At 35.2% G+C, this 19,458-nt stretch overlaps 1 protein-coding gene across 1 annotated transcript in view; it reads right to left on the bottom strand.

Annotated features, from left to right (window-relative positions):
• Positions 1 to 6,903: 6,903 nt before the first annotated feature.
• The window catches only part of MICU3 (mitochondrial calcium uptake family, member 3), a 68,031-nt gene continuing 55,476 nt past the window's right edge, over positions 6,904 to 19,458 (bottom strand). Inside the window, exons 13-16 of the mRNA XM_011979633.1 lie at positions 15,104 to 15,212; positions 13,007 to 13,164; positions 10,838 to 10,906; positions 6,904 to 9,254 (exon numbers count right to left, since the gene is read on the bottom strand). Of these exons, the coding sequence (XP_011835023.1) occupies positions 10,838 to 10,906; positions 13,007 to 13,164; positions 15,104 to 15,212 (336 nt within the window). The 3' untranslated portion in view covers positions 6,904 to 9,254. The remainder of the gene's footprint in view (positions 9,255 to 10,837; positions 10,907 to 13,006; positions 13,165 to 15,103; positions 15,213 to 19,458) is intronic.

Raw genomic sequence — 19,458 nt, 5'->3', positions numbered from 1 at the left:
AATATGTGGGTCTCCTCTGGGCCTGTTTCTATGAATGACTTTCTCCCCTGGTTAAGGGTCACATTTTCCTGCTTAGCCTATATAATACTGGCTTACTCTATAGCGGATGTTGTGGATACTACACTGTTGACAACAGGAATTTGCTGTCTTCCTGTACAAGTACTGAGTTTTGTTCTGGCAGGCAGCTGCAGTACTGACAGGATAGCTTGATCCTGTCAAGGCTCAATTTTAGGATAGGTCAAGAGTTGTCTTTACTTTAGAGGTACAGTAGCCTTACCCCTAACCTGTGACCTTTACCATATGCTTGGGTTGTTGAGTTAGACCTTCGCACGCTGGCTGATTTGAACTCTGATGGCTCCCAGCAGTATGTGACCTCCAGTGGCTGTTTTCTGCCGTGCCCCAAGAAGTCTTGCCTTGCTTATGTACAGCTCAGTATTCAGTCAGACTTAAGAGTACCCCTATGCAGATTTTTGGTGCCTCTTTTCTGCACAGCTCCCCTTCCCTAGTACTCTGTCCCATACATTTCGGCTACCTGAGCTATTCTTAACTCTGGTCCCATTTCTGCCATCGCATGCAACTCTTTTCTGTCTGGGCTCCACTTAATTCTGCTGTCGTTTGGAAAGCCCTCCCAGGAAGAAAGCCAGTGAATGTAGAGGTCCACCACATAGTTTTCCCTTCTTTCAAGGATCAAGGCCCTGAATTATTTACTGTACAATGTCGTAGTTGTTTATGGTAGGATAAGTCTAATAGTCATGGCTCTCCAATAGAGGTTTTGATTTCAGCAACTGCTTATTTCTAGAAATTCTATCTCATATCTGTTTAATACCTACAGTTTTCTCATTTTGTATAACCATTTTTGAAATTTCAAAGTTAATTTCACACATAGCTTTTCTGTATGTTGTATTCAGTTCCAACATCTGCATTCTTTGCAGTCTAAATTTATTGTTGGCTGTTAATTTTCACTCATAGTGGATGGCTTTATCTGGATTTGGTAGAATTCTTTAAAAGTTTATGCTTGATTATCATCTAAGACTCTTTTGGGATAGCTTATTCTGTTTCAGTCTGGGGTGTGTGTGTGTGTGTGTGTGTGTGTGTGTGTGTGTACACTAATCTCAGGAACTTTTGGGATTCTCTTAAAAGTTTCAACTCGGAAGAGGGGGTCCCATTCAGGTCCTCTCCCTCACTGCTGTTTCGAAGCTCAATATGCTCACATACTGTCAGTAGAGAACTCTCACTTGAGGGCAATCTCTCCTCTCTATAAAGCCCGCAGGCTCCCAACCATTCCAGTTCCAACCACCTGTGAGCTCTGTTGCTCTAGCTGAGGAGACTCCCTTTATATGGTCTGGATCTTGGTGACTGCTAGCAAGTCCAATTCAGGCTCTAAACTGATAGTTTCCACTCCTGGCTACTTGGGACTCAGCTCTTAGATTTTTTTAAAAAATTATTTTTCCCTCCTTTTTGATTTTTGTTTTTGAAGGGAAGAAATCACTGGACACTAGAAATGGTTCAGTGTATGTTGTACTTGGGGTTTAGCTATTGTGGAGCAGAAATTAACCTAAGCTTCTAACACCTCACATATCTGGAAGCATAAACACATGTGTTAATTTGCTAAGCAGTCAAATAACAAAAATAAAAGGCAACGCTTATCTCTATCTGAATTACTAACATACATCTTTATGTGGCAATTTACCACTGTGAGAAACTGAATTATTAGCATAACCTATTTAGTATTTCCTTTTACTTAACTTACTTTTTAGTCCAAATAGTGAAGGATACTTTCCATAGACTGAATCTTTGTAAATTTTAGAACAACATATTTAAGTTGACAAATGAAGGCTGACATTTGGCTATGCTTTAATAGGCTGAACACCAAGCAAATCCTATTTCTTTATTTGTTCATTTTGCAATACGTCTTGACATCACCTTTCCCTCTTTCTTAAATTTGCCTACTTAGCAGGGCACAATGCAGTTTTGATGTGCAATCTGATTTCAAAAGAATCTTTGTGACAGCTAATCTTCTGTACACTCACTGTAATTAAATATTACAGCACAAATGGTACATAAGATACTCACTTTCTTGAGAACCTCTTAGCACCAAACAGCAATGACACAAAAAAGTATAGATTTTCAGGGTGCTTTTTATAGATTTTTCAGCTTAAACGTTTAACTCTTATAGCACCTAGAGCTTGCAAAAGCATGATAGGGCATACACTCAAAATATCTTTACTGTCTTTTATTCTGTCCTAAACTCTCATTTTACCTCAGTTTAAAATCTGCTAGCAGACTAATGTGCTTACCTTTAAGCTACTTGCTTCATTCCTAAAAAATATGCATATAGGAAATGCCAAACTGAATGAGATTAATAATCAAGCTCAGCTGTCTCTGATGGTAAATGTGACCAGAATATACTGTGTCAGAGAGTATGGCTGCCATCTTGACCTTTTTTAACCCTGTAACTGATTCCCCCTGATGTTCCCTGATCAATTAATTCCTTCTCCAGTCCTACCATCCAAACTTAAACTGTGTGGTAGTTCCACAAATTTACAATCACCATAATACTTTTATTCTTTCTTCAAACCATTTCTTCCCACTTCAAGTAGTCGTCTAACTCTAGATTTGGTGAATAAATTCACCCAATACATGGCCTTCAGGATTTATTCTCACTTTTACCAGACTGAGATCCTAAGTTTTAAACATGTCCTTTTCTTGCTGGGTGTGGTGGCTTACGCCTGTAATCCCAGCACTTTGGGAGGTCGAGACGGGCGGATCATGAGGTCAGGAGATCGACACCGTCCTGGCTAACACGGTGAAACCCTGTCTCTACTAAAAATACAAAAAATTAGGAGGCTGAGGCAGGAGAATGGCGTGAACCCGGGAGGCGGAGCTTGCAGTGAGCCGAGATTGCGCCACTGCACTCCAGCCTGGGCAATGGAGCCAGACTCCGTCTCAAAAAATAAAATTAAAAAAAAAGTGCTTTTCTTAAAAAGTAAACATACCCATACTAAAAACACTCTGATAGTTCAATAACAGCTCATTAAACATAACCATGCCCCCATCTTCAAAGATAACCATTCTTAAGTTCCTTGTGGGTACTTCCAGATATATCTATGTCTAACTATAGAGTTAAATACGTTGTTTTGGATGCCCATTTTTCCTCACTCCCTCTTGAAACCATACTATAATGACAGAAAAGGATTTTTTTTAAAGTATAGTTTTCTTTCTCAAGGACAAGAAAACTAGAAGAGAGTACAGAGCCAAAATTTTTAAATTGCAGAAACATACGGTAATAAACTCATAGACCATAGAGAACTTAAATGCCTGCAATAGGGAGACACCTTGAAAGTGGCAGACTCACCCTGCAGAGTTCCTCAAAGTCTTAAGTGAAGGATTCAGGTGCCTCTGAAGGTGGTACTATAAGAAGGATTGATTGAAACTGTTTAGAAAGCATTTAGATTCCAGACTCCTCCCTGCCTGAAACACATTCCCCCTGGATCCCCCCTCCTAAACATATCAGCAGAAAACCCTTCAGTGTTCAAACCAGAGAGGTGTTTTTTGTTGTTGTTGTTGTTGTTGTTGTTGTTGTTTCTGAGACAGAGTCTTGCTCTGTTACCCAGGCTAAGTGCAGTGGTGTAATCTTGGCTCACTGCAACCTCTACCTCCCAGGTTCAAGTTATTCTCCCACCTCAGCCTCCCAAGTAGCTGAGACTACAGGTGCGCACCACCACACCCAGCTAATTTTTGTATTTTCAGTAGAGATGGGGTTTCACCATCTTGGCCAGGCTGGTCTCGAACTCCTGACCTCATGATCCACCCACCTCAGCCTCCCAAAGTACTGGGATTACAGGTGTGAGCCACCGTGCATGGCCATCAGAGAGCCACTGTATGCACAAGAAGAAGAGAGGAGTGGAAGTTGGGGGTAACATAAGAAAGGGGATTAAAGATTTCTTTTTCACTCTCAACTTTGAACAAAATAGCAGCCAACCTTTAAACTACCAGGCAGGAGAAATCTGGTCAGTCAAAAAGAAAAGACCTATATATACTGATAGTCAAAATTCCTCATATGGAATGCCCCAGCTAAAATAGCAAAGAATAAAATCCATCAGTCAAAAAGTTCATCTTAGTCACAAAGGTTCCAATTTCTTTGTAAATATGAACATATAGCAAAGGATTGCCTGATATTTGAGAAGTGTCTCTAATAAGAGAAACCCAAAATACAAATGTGAAAAAAACAAATAAGGCAATGAAGGGAGTACAAGGAAACTTTAAATAAACCAAAATAATCAGAGAGATTAAAAGATAATAGATGAAACAAGAATGGGAGAAAATAAAAAAGGAAAACTCAGGAAAAAAGAATATGATGAAATAAAAAAACCTCAAGAAAACAGATGGAAGATTAAGAGGAAATCTTTAAAAAGTACAATAAAAAGACAAAGACATGAACAGTGGGAAAAAAAGATGACAGGCTAAGTACAGGAGATTCAATATCTGAATAATAGAAATACCAGGAAAACTGAGCAGAGAAAACAAGAGGGGAGGAAGTTCTGAAATAAATAATTACAATTTCTTTCCAGAACTGAGTGCCATGAGTTTTTAGGTTGAAAAGACTGTTGAGTGCTCAGCACAGACATCAAACAAAATACCTTTATCAAGGTACCTTAATTTGAAATTTTGGAATAGTAGGGACAAAGGGAAGATTCTGCTAACTCCTAGAAAGAAGAAAAAAAGGAAATGGATCAGAATAGCATCTGATTTCTTGGGAACAAACTGGAAGCTGGAAGACAGTGGGGCAATGCTTTCACAATTCTAAGGGAAAAGGTGTACCATTCTCTATTTCTATCCCTGGACGAGCCGTCACCCAAGTAGGAGCGTACAATAAAGGCATTTTCAGCATAAGAGATCTCAAAATTTACTGTGCAACCTTTCTCAGGAAATATGGAGGCTTATGTTCCACTCCAAAAAATAAAAGGTAAGAAACAGGATGACCTAGGCAATAGAGAGGGTTAAATACAATCTTGAAGAGAGAGAGAGGGGAGATCCTAAAATAACAGCTCTGGGCCAGACCTAGAGGACAACCATTCTAGATGGGACAGTAGGATGGAAAGCTCTAGCAGGCATTTCTAACATAATAAAACCTTACCTATTACCTTATATATTCAAATATATTAACCATGCATGTATAGTTCTGGTGACCAGTCTGGGAGAAGTTAATTATAACTAAGTAAAAGGTAGACAAAATATTAGGCAAACTGAAGAGGAGAAAATTATTAACTCTAGGGAAAGTAAGATGATGTATAAGGAAGCAAATATAGTAACTGAAGATGACATAATAATTAACTCGAGTTATACTCTATACTGAAAGGATAGTGGAGGGGAAACATGTCTGTGTGTCTTGGAGGGGGACTTGAGTAAGGGAGACAAATCCTTATCTTCCATTGTAGGTAGTCAATAGTTAATAGGCTAAAAATAAGACCAGTCAAAAAAAATGTTGATATAAACATATTATCTTGAAATATGAAGGCAGACACCAAAAGAAACTGCCAAAAGATTTCAGAGTGCCTCTGAGAAGCAGAAAAGACGGATGGTGTTTTTTTTTTAAAAGATTAGAGTTCTCTTTTAAAAATATATACACATAACTTTAATAAAACTAAAATATAGTTGTATGCAATCAAAGTGTATTCTAAACACAAACTAGTAGTACAGTACACATTCTTTCATACCTTACTGTGCTCCCATTAAAATATTTTACAGATCATGTCATATAAACATAAATGGATCTCCTACTTTTTTCAGTTATTATTTTAATAGTTATATACTATTTCATTGAATGAATATATTTATTGACATGCAAATTTACTAACCCATGTTTTGGGATATGATAGTCCCACAAGTAAAATTTTGAGATATTTCTCTATTGCCCTCCAAAGATGTTGCACCCAAACTTACAGCTCACCAGAAACATTCGAGAGTTCTAAATTGCCCCCGACACTCAAGAGTATACATTATAAAACTATTCTTTCCATCTGCAAGGTGAAAGGATATGTTGTCATTTTAACTTGCATTTCTTTACATTTATTTTTCCAAAAACTGTCTACTCAGTCCATTAAAAAAAAAAATCTATCCTCATTCAGATCCCTCTCCATTCTCTTATCTTTTCTATTTTTCATAAGTACACCTCTTGCTCTTCCTTCACAGTGTTGGACAAAATTTATCTTTCCCAGAAAACTTTCTCTGTGCATACAGTCACAATTATAGGTATATTCCTCCATTTTTAAGATGTGTGCCAAAAATACTGACTATGCTATATAAAGAATTACAAATAAAGTATTTCACAGAATCTAAGACAACATTGCAAGGTGTACTATTATTTTATGAACTACTAAGAAAGTAAAAATGCTACCAATTTTTTGACAAACCACAGTGATTTCTTATCACTTAGAATTTGTATTATACTTTCTGAATATTATGGAATTAATATTTTTATATCTTTTGGAAGTAAAAGCACTATATTTTAAAAAGTGTTAATTTACTGTATGACTATAAGTAGTAGGATAACTACTGTATTCTGAAACATTTCTAGGTGTTATCTTAGTAAGATGATACTTACAAAACTAATATTCCATTAAGTCACATGTAAACTTTCTGAAAAGCTTTCCAGTACCAATGATCATAGTTCTATAATTTAGGAATTCCTGCAATATACTTTGAGAGGCTTTATAGCTCTGTGATTTACTTACCCACAAAGGTGTTGATGAGATAAATGTCATTGGCATGTGTTGCCACAGAAGAGGGAATAAAATCAAAAGAGGTTTAGTAACCCATAAAGATTTCCAAAGTTTGAAGGTTACATTTTCAGAAAGTCATTATTAGTCCACAGATACATATAAAAGCCAAGTACAACGCTTCTTGATTCAAGGGCAGGAATATTTATTTTAAGATAATATAAGAACGTAAGACAGGTTGCTTTGCAATTTATAATAAGAACAGTAAGTTGGAACTTAAGCTAAATAAGTTTATTATTATGAAATGATTCTGAGAAGTACCATAAACTTTTTATCATGTATGCTTTCTGTAAAAAGTTTAATGTGAATTTTATGTATAACTAAATTTTTCCAAAGAACAGTCTATAGAACGAAACACTGACAATAACAGCATACATGTAGTTGGTACATTATTTCCAAACCATTAGCAAATTTTAAATTGATATAAGCAACAATTCAGTGAGATATTTTTATCTCTCATCTTAAAGGTGATAAAGTTCAAGAGTGAAAACATGAAGGAAATCACTGTAATTTACCACTTTCTTTTCTATTTTATCAGGATATTTATTTATTCACATTTTAATTTATGTTGCAGCCCTACAAATGTTTTCATCCACTCACTCTGATAAGCAATGAAGAATAAAATAAAGATTGCATGTGTACAGTGGTATTCTTCCTTGGGAGAATGACAGAATTATAAAGGATTTCAATGGGCTAATTTAATTTTTAATCTATATTTGCAGGATTTGCCATGTATGCAACATACTCTAACTTATAGTCAAGGATTAAAGGACACTGCATCTTTTTCAATTACTTTAGGTACCAAATCATACTGAGAACATTCAGTGTAAGGTACAATAGACCTGAGGTATGTTATATTAGTTGGCAGGCATTTTCATTTAGTCAATTAAATCAACTGTCAAAGAAAGTGAAATTAAATTATTATACTATATGGGATCCTTGAACTTATGAATAATATATTTTAAAGCTACTGTCATAAGTAATATTGGATAAAGAATGTAAAAAGTCTAAATACAAAATCAGTGCTAAGAGTAACATTTTCTTGGAAATAACATTACTTTTACAAATAAGCTGATGCAGATCAATTTCACATTTAATAACTTATAAAAACAAAGTCGGTGTTTTCTATTTTCATATGCAAAAGCAAAGTAATAGTTGGGAGTGTATGTAACCTACATTAAATATGTCTTAGAAAGGAAGATAAATGAACTTATCTTCCATATGTGATATGTAAATATATTAATTTAGATTAGTTGTTGTATTTTTGTGTAGTATTCTTGTATAAGCTAAGCATTTTTAATTGAACAGATGTCTATTAAGTATTATCAAATTGTTTCTCTATGTACAAATCTAATTTTCTTGTGATTCAACAGAAAGTTTTTATTTTCCCTTTTAAGACATATTCTTTTGAAATAATAATTATATTTAAATTACTCTTACTGGCTGTTTAGCATCACTTTTGCATGTGGTCCTTTTGCAAGAAACAAAATATTAGCTTCTACTTAATATATACATCAGTCTTATAAACCATTTTATATTAGTCTTTTACAATACTCATTTGATGCTAGACACATATTAACAATATGCAATAAGTTACAGAGTGTAAGACATTATTTTCACTAGTGTTATTAACGTGTACCACCTACAATTAGGAGCAGCTTCATGTTTAAGAAGATAATGACAATGACAATGATTACTGTTACAACAACTACCACTGCTTCTACTATCAACACATGACTTTTTTGGGGAGAAAAATTCTACACTTTAAATTTCTTTACTGTATACATAAAAGAATAACAGACATTCTGTTGACTTTGGCAAACGAACAAAAATTTTTAAAAACTTTATACAAGTCAAACAACATATGTTAATTAAGTACTTTTAAAAGTTAAAAGTACATGTAAACAATCGTTTTATATAGTAGCTTAATTTCTATTTGTTTTCAAAATTATCTCAGTGTAATTAAAAACTGGGAAAATAACAGGAATTTAATAATAATTCTAAGGGTCTTATAAATCTCAAGCAATATTCATCTCCAAAAATAAGTTCACAGTCCAAAATCAGAGAAAATGCAATGTTCATTTTTAGGCGATCAACATTCCATGAGTCATAAATTATTTTGAAATGAGGCAAACTTCTAATGAATAAATAAATAAATAAATATTGAAAATACATTCATATGTAGTCACCGGAAGTATTTATGTACTTCTGAAGGGAATGAAAAAGTGCAGAGTTCAGCAAATCAAGGCAAAAACTCGGCTTGATTTTATATATATAACATTTGTAGTAACAAGATGCATTTTATCTGTTTTATGTTTAAGAATTCAGTTCCAGAAAAAATATCAATTTCATAGCATTCACCTTTTCCTTCATCCTCTACTTCTTTGGACCTCAGACCTGCTTCCACTCTTTAAATTTTGCTTCTTGTTATTTGTCACACAGATAGTAATCCTTTAAACTTTGTTTTAGGAGTATCTAATTAAAAAAATAGTAACACAAAAGCAATATTTATTTAAGATATAATTCTGAGGTGACAGTGTTAATCAAATATTCTTATAATAATATGAAACAGTAAGGAACTCAACAGAAACACCCCACATAAAGTATAAGACACAAAGACTTAAAAGCTGAGTGTTTTGTTTAGTAATTTGTGCAATCCTCAGTCTTAGGCTTAGAAAAAGGCAGCCACTTCCAGGTATGGCTCTGTGCACTATTACTTAGAATCAGTGAAGCCAGTGTGATACTACTACAAGTCGGTCGGGGGCACTACCCGTGTGGACATAGCAGTCAATGGTCAATGGTCCTCCTTTTTTTTAAACGTTTAGTTTAAGAATTTATAAGGCAGTTTAAAATTCCTTAAAATGCAGATTAGGAAGACCTGACTTCTTTTGTTAACTCAGCTACAAGGGTTACCACCCTAGACAAATAAGTAAGCCTGCTTGCCTCTAAACATTTTAGATGAGTATTTCCCAAAATGGGCTCCATAAAACAACAGATCCCAAACCTAATTTGCAAAATGCCGAATACTGCCATTTCCTTTTGGCAAGACAAAATGAATAGTAGCATATTACAATCTAATAAACTCTGTGGGGAAGAAATTTATTTAACCATTTTTATTATATTTCTTAAACTTGACTAAGCAACTCTTTTTTTTTTTTTTTTTTTTTAAGTATGCATTGATGTGCTGAAGAACCTCTTCGGGAAACACCTCTATCTATCTATCTATCTATCTATCTATCTATCTATCTATCTATCTATCTATCTATCTAATCTGTCTATCTATCTGTCTATCTATCTATGCTTCAAGCTTGAGAAAAACAGCAAGAAACATATACATGAATATACTCGCAAACATTTTTAAACAAACAGCAAAATCTCCATTGCAGAAATCTAACTAATAAAAACCCACAACTGACCAAAATTTTATAGCTACAGTTGACTTTTGAAAGAAAAAAGAAAAAAAAAAACCCTCACTTGGAGATTGGAAACAAGTTTGACGCATTTCTTTGGGTCATAAATAATACATAAAATGTGGTAAAGAATAAGATATAATAAATAGGAAATAATAAATGAATAGGATAGAATGAAGCTTAAATTCTGGTTTTCCACTGACTAGCAAGTTATCCTATGCAAGTTACTTGTTAAACATTGATTTTTCTCTGCTGTTAAATGGGATATCTGTGAGAATTAAATGAGGTACCACCTGTGGAAGAATACTTAATATAATGCCAGACAACTAAAATAACTAAAAAAATAAGCTGTTATTTTTTGTGGATGCTCAGAATCATGATCCTATAAAACAGTCGCAAATATTCTTTGGGTGCTAATTATCCTATATTATACAAGTCCAATTTGGATTTATTACATTGTGTCTGCTCACATACAGAACTTCAGGTTTAACGTAAAATTTTTCCATCAAGATACTCTAATCACTTAAAAATTAAAAATAAATTAGATAATTGTATTTCTTTCAGCTACTTTCTAAATGTTATAACAGAAAAATAAATTATGATCCCTACTGTTACTGAACAAATTTAGACAAATAGAAGCTAACATACTTATCTGCTATGAAGTTCTTTCTTCAGGCAGGATTTGAAAGTGGGATACTTCTGGACTGTTTTATAACCCTGTAGAATAGAAGACAAAGTGTGCAAATGTACAGAAAGACAAATGCAGTGTGATTTCACTTATATGTGGAATCTAAAAAGTCAAACTCATGGAAGTGGAGAGTAGAATGTTAGTTACCAGAGGCTAAAGGGTTGGGGGATTGGGGAGGAAAGGGGAGAAGTTGACCAAAGGATTCAAAGTTCCAGTTAGACAGGAGGAATATGTTTTTGAGATCTATCGTACAGTAAGGTGACAATAGTTAGTAATCATGTACTTCATATTTCAAAACTGTTTTTAAAATGTACATTTAAAGTGTCCTCAGAACAAAATAAGTATGTGAGCTGATGGATTTATTAATAAGTTTGATATAATCATTCCACTATATATATATCAAAATATCACATTTACCCCATAAATACATATTTATATGCTACTATTTGTAGATTAAAAATAAAAATTAAAAAAAGTGCAAATGTAAATAAAATGATAAAGGCCACAGGTATGTAATAAATAAAAATAAAAATGTAACACTTAAGAGAGCCAGTGTCAAACATTTCTAGCGTACTTTATATTTAATTTGACTTTGCTACTCTAAAATTTTTGAGGCAAAATAAATGATTTCAATGTATGTTGTTTCAAGTACTTCTGGTACCATCGAAAATGTTAACAACTAACCACCAGGTGGCAGTTAAGTACACAGCATCTTTACTCAAGTAGCTTGGACTTAAAAGTCATTAAAAATCTGTAAAAACACTGTCTAAGATGAATCTTGAGGTTTTAGATATATAACTTTTTCTCTTTTAAAATGTCTAATACTGGCCAGGTGTGGTGCCTCATGCCTGTAATCCCAGCACTTGGGAGGCCAAAGGGAAAGGATTACTTGAGGTCAGGAGTTTGAGACCAGCCTGGCCAAAATGGCAAAACCCTGTCTCTATTAAAATATTACCCGGGCGCAGTGATGCACACCTGTAGTCCCAGCCACTCAGGAGGCTGAGGCAAGGGAATCACTTGAACCTGGGAGGCAGAGCTTGCAGTGAGCCAAGATCACGCCACTGCGCTCCAGCCCGGGCAACAGAGCAAGACTTTGTCTCAAGAAAAAAAAAAAAAAAAGTATAAAACTTAGGGATATTTCAGAAAGAGGGAAGATTGAATATTCTAGTTCTTAATTTTAATAGAACATTTTTTCTCTTTTTCTATTTGTGGCACATCCATAATATGTTACATGTGTACACATTTACTGATTCATACTATATTTCTAGCTTTAAAATGTGTTTCTTGGGGAAAAAAATCACTAAATTTCTGGTAATTAGTTTTTACTGTAAGATTTCAATAGACAAAAAATGTTTAACTTATTTTTCATATTAAAAAGTACTGATTATGCAGTAACATAAGAGTGTCAAGTTACCTAGAGGTAATCTGTCTCATCTAAAATAAGAAATAGTGGCCAGGTGCGGTGGTTCATTCCTGTAATCTTAGCACTTTGGGAGGTCGAGGCAGGAGTTTTGCTTGAGCCCAGGAGTTCAACACCAGGCTGGGCAACAGAGTGACCTCGTTGCTACTAAAATAAATTATAAATTAGCCAGGCATGGTGGCATGCACCTATAGTCCCAGCTACTTGGGAGGCTGAGGCAGGAAGCTCACTTAAGCCCAGGATCTCAAGGCTGCAGTGAGCTGTGATCATGCCACTGCACTCCAGCTTGGGTGGCAGAGTGAGACCCTGTCTCTAAAAGAATAAATAAAATAAAATAAAAATAAAACAAAATGACAAATAGTGATATTTATTTGTATAGTACCAAGTCCAAAAAGCTAATATGCTGACTAAATTTTTTGAAAATATTTGGTAACATTTTTCTTCCAAAAACTAGGATGAAGACATTAGATTGAATATGAAAGTAAATTATTATAAGGTCAAACTGATTTCGTATTTTTAGAAAAGAATTCTCTTTTATCACCTCAAATTGTTTTTTAAGGGAAGTAAGACCTAGGTTTTTTTCTTTTCAAATAAAGCATTCATGTTTATATCCTTAAGAAATTAAGACAAATTATTTTTCACCTAAGATGGATTTATTTCCCTCAGACTTTAAAAAGGATATCAATAGGTTTAAAACGTATAGGTTTACCCGGAATCCTCTATGGAGTCTGTCTTTCATAATTCCAATAAATTCTTTGTAACTTAATTGATCATCTTTGTCAACATCAAAAATCTTGAAGACGGTGTTCACTAAATGTGGTGAAAGTTTGAGTCCAGTAGCTACATAGACGGCACGTTTAAATTCATCTAGATAAATGTTACATAGAAAAAGAATAGACATTATTTTTACAGTATGTGTTAATTACTAGAAAGGCTGTAAAAGAAGTTGTTTTCTAAATGTGAATCATGATCTTAGGCAACATGGCTTTCCATTAATCATGCTGTCTTTCAGGTAATAAAAATTTTCGTGGTTTAAATGAAAAGAGCCAAGCATCAGCTGTATCTTAGGTTAATAATGCATTCATATTCAATGAATGTTTAATGAGCACCTACTCTCAGTGACAGATACTTTAGAAGTTAGTAAGACGAACAGGTTTTCAAGAAACTTATGGTTCAGAAGGGAAATGAGACCCTTGCCCAAATAATCATTACACGGGGCCACACAAAAAGTACCAATAAAATGCTATGAGAATCTGGAGATGAGTGATCGCTTCTGTGTGTAGTGTGGAGCAGGGAGAAGGGAGAGAAAGGCAGTGGTTAAGAAAAGGCTGTGATTTTGTCTTTGAGCTGAACACAAAAGGACAATTTCAGTTTATAGGGATGACAGAAATGGCAGATGAGATAACATGAATGAACCAAGGCATGCGGGGAGGTGGAAGGGCATAAAGCACTTTCAGAAAACAGGGAGTCTGGTCTGGGTGGAGCTGGGGACATCTAGGATACGGAGAAGCTCTGCACAGGCACTTTGAGGCAGGGAACCAGAACGTTCTTCAATAGGCAATCGGAAAATGTAAGAGTTTTCCATTGCAGATGTGTCATAGAAAAGTTAATTTTTTAAGGAAGATTATTCTGTCAGGTGTGTAGGAAACATCAAAGAGGAAAGTAATTAGTAGAAGGATTGTCACTTTGGTGGCTACTGCAATATTCCTTTTAAGAAGTAATAACCTGAATAAAGATACTTGTGGTGGCAAAAAGAGATGGATGTATTTCTAGCGCCTGCAAGACAGGCGACACCATCAATTATTTCATTTCCTGGTTCTAAAAAACAAACATCTTTTCTATTCTGAACCCAGTAACCAGATACTGATTTGTTTCTTCACAGGTCGATTAGGTTTATCACAGCAGTAAAGGTTAGTCTATAGAGGCAGAGTTCCCAAAGGTTTTGGCTTTAAAACACTAAAATGGGTTGAGCATATGTGTTATTTGAACATCCAAACTACAGAAAGGGTAAAATATAAAATTTTTCACGTTTCCCTTATTCAATGAATAAATGAATAAGGCCACATAATGAAATCAGTATCTATGGTTTTGGGAAAGAGATAATTATCATCAGCACTTAGGGACTGCAGTTTGGCTTCTCTCTAAAACATAATAAAAAAAAGACTGTCCTCTGGGGTTTAAGCTTGTGCATTAACATACATTAGATTATGGGAGAGACAGGTAAAATCACCTTAAAGACAAACAAAGTCCCCATATGGCAAGAAATTTTAAAAAGGACATGGCCATGAAGGGAGGGAAGGTGATCATGGCCACAGGATCCTAGAAAAAGGGCTTGGCTTCTTAGTCCACCTAGAGCCAAAGACAGCTGGCTCTGCGGACACCAGCATTCTGAATTCTATGACCACTGTATTTCTTTGAAAATTACACAAAACTGATACTCAGTTTTACAGGTTAGTTGGGTAATGTAAGTCCATGGCTGAGAGGTTCCTCTGCTGAGAAAATTCCAGTTTCTGAGTCGGCAGGCATTAAATTAGTAAAATAAATACCATCCTGTGAGAACAGGGCATGACCAGCTGGTTCTTCCAAAGGTAGACGCAAGTCCCTCAAGGTCACCCAGTGGCCAAGAGGTTTCTTCCTCATGGCTGTTTTCTGACAAGTACCAGAACTGACTTGTCATTGAAAGTATACACCGGACTTTCACACAAGTTGATGGGTGATATGTCATATTTAATTAATTGGTTGACAAAATCTATAGAAACAACATAGTATTACTTCTTGCTTTTAATTTCTGTAGATGATTACTTACCTTGCCCTATAGAACGACTTGCAAAGTTATACATATTCAAGGCTATTGCAAAATCTTCTAGGTTGTTTAAAAACTGGAAAAATGACCTGAATTCATCAAACGTGATACCCTGTATTGGGAAAGGAAATGAAAATACATTTAGTATTGCCAAATTTATTAAAATAAGTATCTACATGTAACAGAAAAAAACAGATAAAGCATTTGCAATGTGTCTTGTAAGTAAACATTTCTAGGGCACATTTTGGAGTTGTTCTCCAACTGGAATGTAAAATTCACTCAGACTTAGTTACACTGGGTAGTGCTGCCTGCTACCATTACAATAATAGGTAAAAATATTTTTTAAACACTGTCCAATCAGCACAAAATTAAAAAAAAAAAAAAGCTCCAATAAAAAAGAATTAGTTTCAATTTTGAAAATTCTCTATTTTAGGCCTGATTTTTTTTTAACCTTGTAAGGTAAATACAAGGGAAAAAAAAAAAAAAAAAACCAGAAAAAAAGCCATAAAAAAGTTTGCCCTGCACATGTATTCCTCAAATGTGATTCAGCATCAGCATTAGATTATGAATGTCTTTATAATGACAATGCAAAATCAAAGTGCTGACTCCATGCCAACGCAGTGTATTCACACTTGTACCTGTCACTATAGCACTGCCAGAGCAGCGGCAGGAAGTGCAGTGACCTCAGAGATACAGTTCTGGGTGCCTCCACACTGGGCTGCTGTGGGAATCATGTAAAAGATCGGTGGTCAGGGTGGCCTCTTCTGGAATGTCATGTGTATAAACTGCAATTATTGCCATTGCTGTTACTTCAGTTGAATAGGGAAAGTCTTTGAAATAAGTACCATGTATCTCAGAGAATACACATTTGGACAAGAGGAGCTGCATTTAGGTAATGTGTTCTCCTCAGCAAATTAACATAATTAAGAAAGAGCACAGAGAGAAGATCAGAAGGCCGAGTTGAGACCTAACAAATTCCTATTTAATATGAGGGTGAAAGGGGAAGGGACAGTAACAAGGCTGTGTTGGAAGGCCGGGGAAAGAACCACAGGGGTCTAGTTCCATATAAGCCAGGTACTGATTAGATCAAATGGTTTATTACCTAAACACCCAGCTTTTGATACATGTTACTTCAATTACAACTCATCTTTTACTTGTAACGTGAGAATCCTTACTGTCTTTTCTCCTCACATTTTTTACTTTCCTTTCCTTACATTCATTTAATACCATTCCAATCTTGGATCCTGCTTTGTGACCCTATCCCACCCGTCATGTTTTCTGCAGAAGGCTGTTTGAATCAGTTAGGAGAGCTGCACCAGAAAGGGTGTCTTGATGTGGAGAGCTTGTTGCCAAAAAAACTGTTCACTGCTGTGGTTCTGCACCAGTTTATGCTGTGACCTGCTGCCATAACAGCAGTCTCTGGGTGACAGGCTACTGTTAGTAGGAGTAAAACACACGAGGATGGGATATTTTTAAATAAAGGGAAAACAAAAATATCAATATATTGGGGGGCAGGCATGAAATTAAGAAATAAATTTAACAATGACAGACTATAATGTTCAATGTCTGAACTTAACAGATTTTTCAACACATGGTTCTCATGTTTGGAAAGAGGTCATATTCAGAACATACATCATTCTTTTGTATAAACACTTTGTGTTTAGAAATATAAAATTATAAAATAACAAATGGGACATTTATTTTGATGGAGGTAATTTAAAGCAATGTTTCTTAATGGCCAAGAGGGACAGACAGTCTGGGAGAAGGGCAGACAAAAGGGGTGTGGCCATTTCTAACAATGATAACTGAAAACCTGAAAGCATCAAAAAACACATGGACTGAGAGTACAGAAATAAATATCTATGGTCAACTAACTTTCAATAAAGATGTGGGTATGGTTTGCCTCTGTGTCCCCACCCAAATCTCATCTCAAATTGCAATCGCCATGTGTCCAGGGAGAGAGGGCCCTATAATCCCCACATGTTGAGGGAGGGAAGCGACTGGATTATGGGGGCGGTTCACCCCGTGCTGTTCTCATGATAGTGAGTGAATTCTCATGAGATCTGATGGTTTTAGAAATGTCAGTTTTTCCTGTGTGTTCTCTCTCTCCTGCTGCCTTGTGACGAAGATACTTGCTTCTTCTTTGCCTTCTGCCATGATTATACGTTTTCTGAGGCCTCCCTAGCCATGTAGAACTGGGCCAATTAAAGCTCTTTCCTTTATAAAAAGATGCCAGTCTCAGGCATCTCTTTATAGCAGTGTGAAAAAGAACTAATAGAGATGTCAATACCATTTATTGGGGAAGGAATTGTTTCTTCAATAAATGGTGCTATGACAAGTGGATATCCACATGCAAAAGAAAGAAGCTAGACCCTAACTTCAAACCATTTATGAAAACTAACTAAAAACAGATCAAAGTTCTAAATTTAATAGTTAAAGCTATAAGGCTTACAAAATAACTAGACAAAACTTCATGGCCTTGAATTTCCAACAACTGCTTAAATATGACACCAAACACATAAGGAACAATATAAAAATAGATAAATTAGATTTCATCAAACTAAAAACATGTACATTAAAGAACACTATCAAAATTAGCTGGGTGTGGTAGCATGGGACTGTACTCCTAGCTACTTGGGAAGCTGAGGCAAGAGGATCACTTGAGCCGAGGAGTTTGAGGTTGCAGTGAGTATGATCGTGCCACTGCACTCCTGCCTGGGCAACAGAGTGAGACCCTGTCTGTAGAAAACAATTAAAAATAAATAATAAAAATAAAGTGAAAAGACAATCCACAAAATGGGAGAAAATATTTGCAAATAATATATCTGATAAGACTCTAGAATTCAGTTTATGTAAAGAACATGTACAAAGCAGTAACAAAAAGATAAATAACCTAATTTTAAAATGGACAAAGGACTTGAAAAATCATTTCTCCAAAGAAATGGCCAATAAGCATATAAAAAGATGCTGAATACAATTACTCCCCGGGAAAATACAAATCAAAACTACATGTACACATATATTCATAGCAGTACCAGTCACAATAGCCAAAGGCAGAAATAGCCCAAATGTCTATGGAAGGATGAATGGATAAACAAATTGTGGTATGTACATAAAATGGACTATTATTATTCAGCCATAGCAAAGAATGAAATAGTGATACATACTACAGTGTGGATGAACCTCAAAAACACTATGAGACCAGGTATGGTGGCTCACCCCTGTAATCCCACTACTTTGGGAGGTTGAGATGGGAGGATCACTTGAAGTCAGGAGTTTGAGACAAGCCTAGGCAAAAAAAAAAAAAAAAAAAAAAAAATAGCCAGGCACAGTGGTACATGCTTATAGTCCCAGCTACCTGCGAGGCTAAGGTGGTAGAATCACTTAAGCCAAGGAGTTCGAGGCTGCAGTGAGCTATGGTTGCACCACTGCACTCCAGCCTGGTGGCAGAGAAAGACCCCATTTCTTGAAACAAATAAAAGTGAATAATAAAAATACTATGAAAGAAGCCAAACAAAAAGGCTACATGCTCTATGATTCCATTTATATGAAATATCTAGAATAAGTAAATCCACAGAGACGGAAAGCAGAGTGATGGTTGCCAGGGACTGAGGAGAGAAGGAAATGGGAAGGGTCTGCGTCATAGGTACGGGGCTTACTTTTGGTATGAGGAATATGGTTTAGAAGTAGAAGGAGGTGGCAGTTGCACAATATTGTGAATTCACTAAATCCCACTGAATTATTCAGTTTAAAACAGTTAATTTTTTGTTACATAAATTTTACCTCAATAAAATAAAAAACAAAAGACTAGGAAAAGACTAACTCGAAAAATCCAAACAAATCATTACAATATGGTATTGACTAAATACAAACACATTCAGAAAACATGGTCTTATGAGGCTTTCAAGTGTATATAAGCCATGTTTGTTTTCAGCACAAAATTCATGCTGATCCCATAAATTATGCCACAATATATACCGTTCAAAGTTAATTGGTAACTGATGTAAATGGCAACTATATAATAACTTTTAGAAATAGAAATGAGTTTAAAAGGTTAGGAGAAATAAATCCAAACTCCGAAATTTACTGGCTGAATGATCCAAGGTAAGCCACTTAAATCTTTCTGAATATCCATTTCCTTAAAGCTTAATAACAATAATTATACTACTTTCTTGTTAACATTTGCATTACATGGTTAGTATGAGAAGCCATCTTTCCATCCCTCTGGTCACTATCTACATTATCTCCTAGATAAGTTTACCTAGTCTCATGGCATTTTAAAATTTTTTAAATTATTTATTTAATATGACAATATATTCACTTCTTCAAAATTCAAAAGGCCCAAAGATTGTATAGCA

Source organism: Mandrillus leucophaeus, unplaced genomic scaffold (genome assembly GCF_000951045.1).
Source record: "Mandrillus leucophaeus isolate KB7577 unplaced genomic scaffold, Mleu.le_1.0 Scaffold204, whole genome shotgun sequence".
Taxonomy (NCBI): domain Eukaryota; kingdom Metazoa; phylum Chordata; class Mammalia; order Primates; family Cercopithecidae; genus Mandrillus; species Mandrillus leucophaeus.
This window is presented reverse-complemented; position numbering and strand designations above follow the sequence as displayed.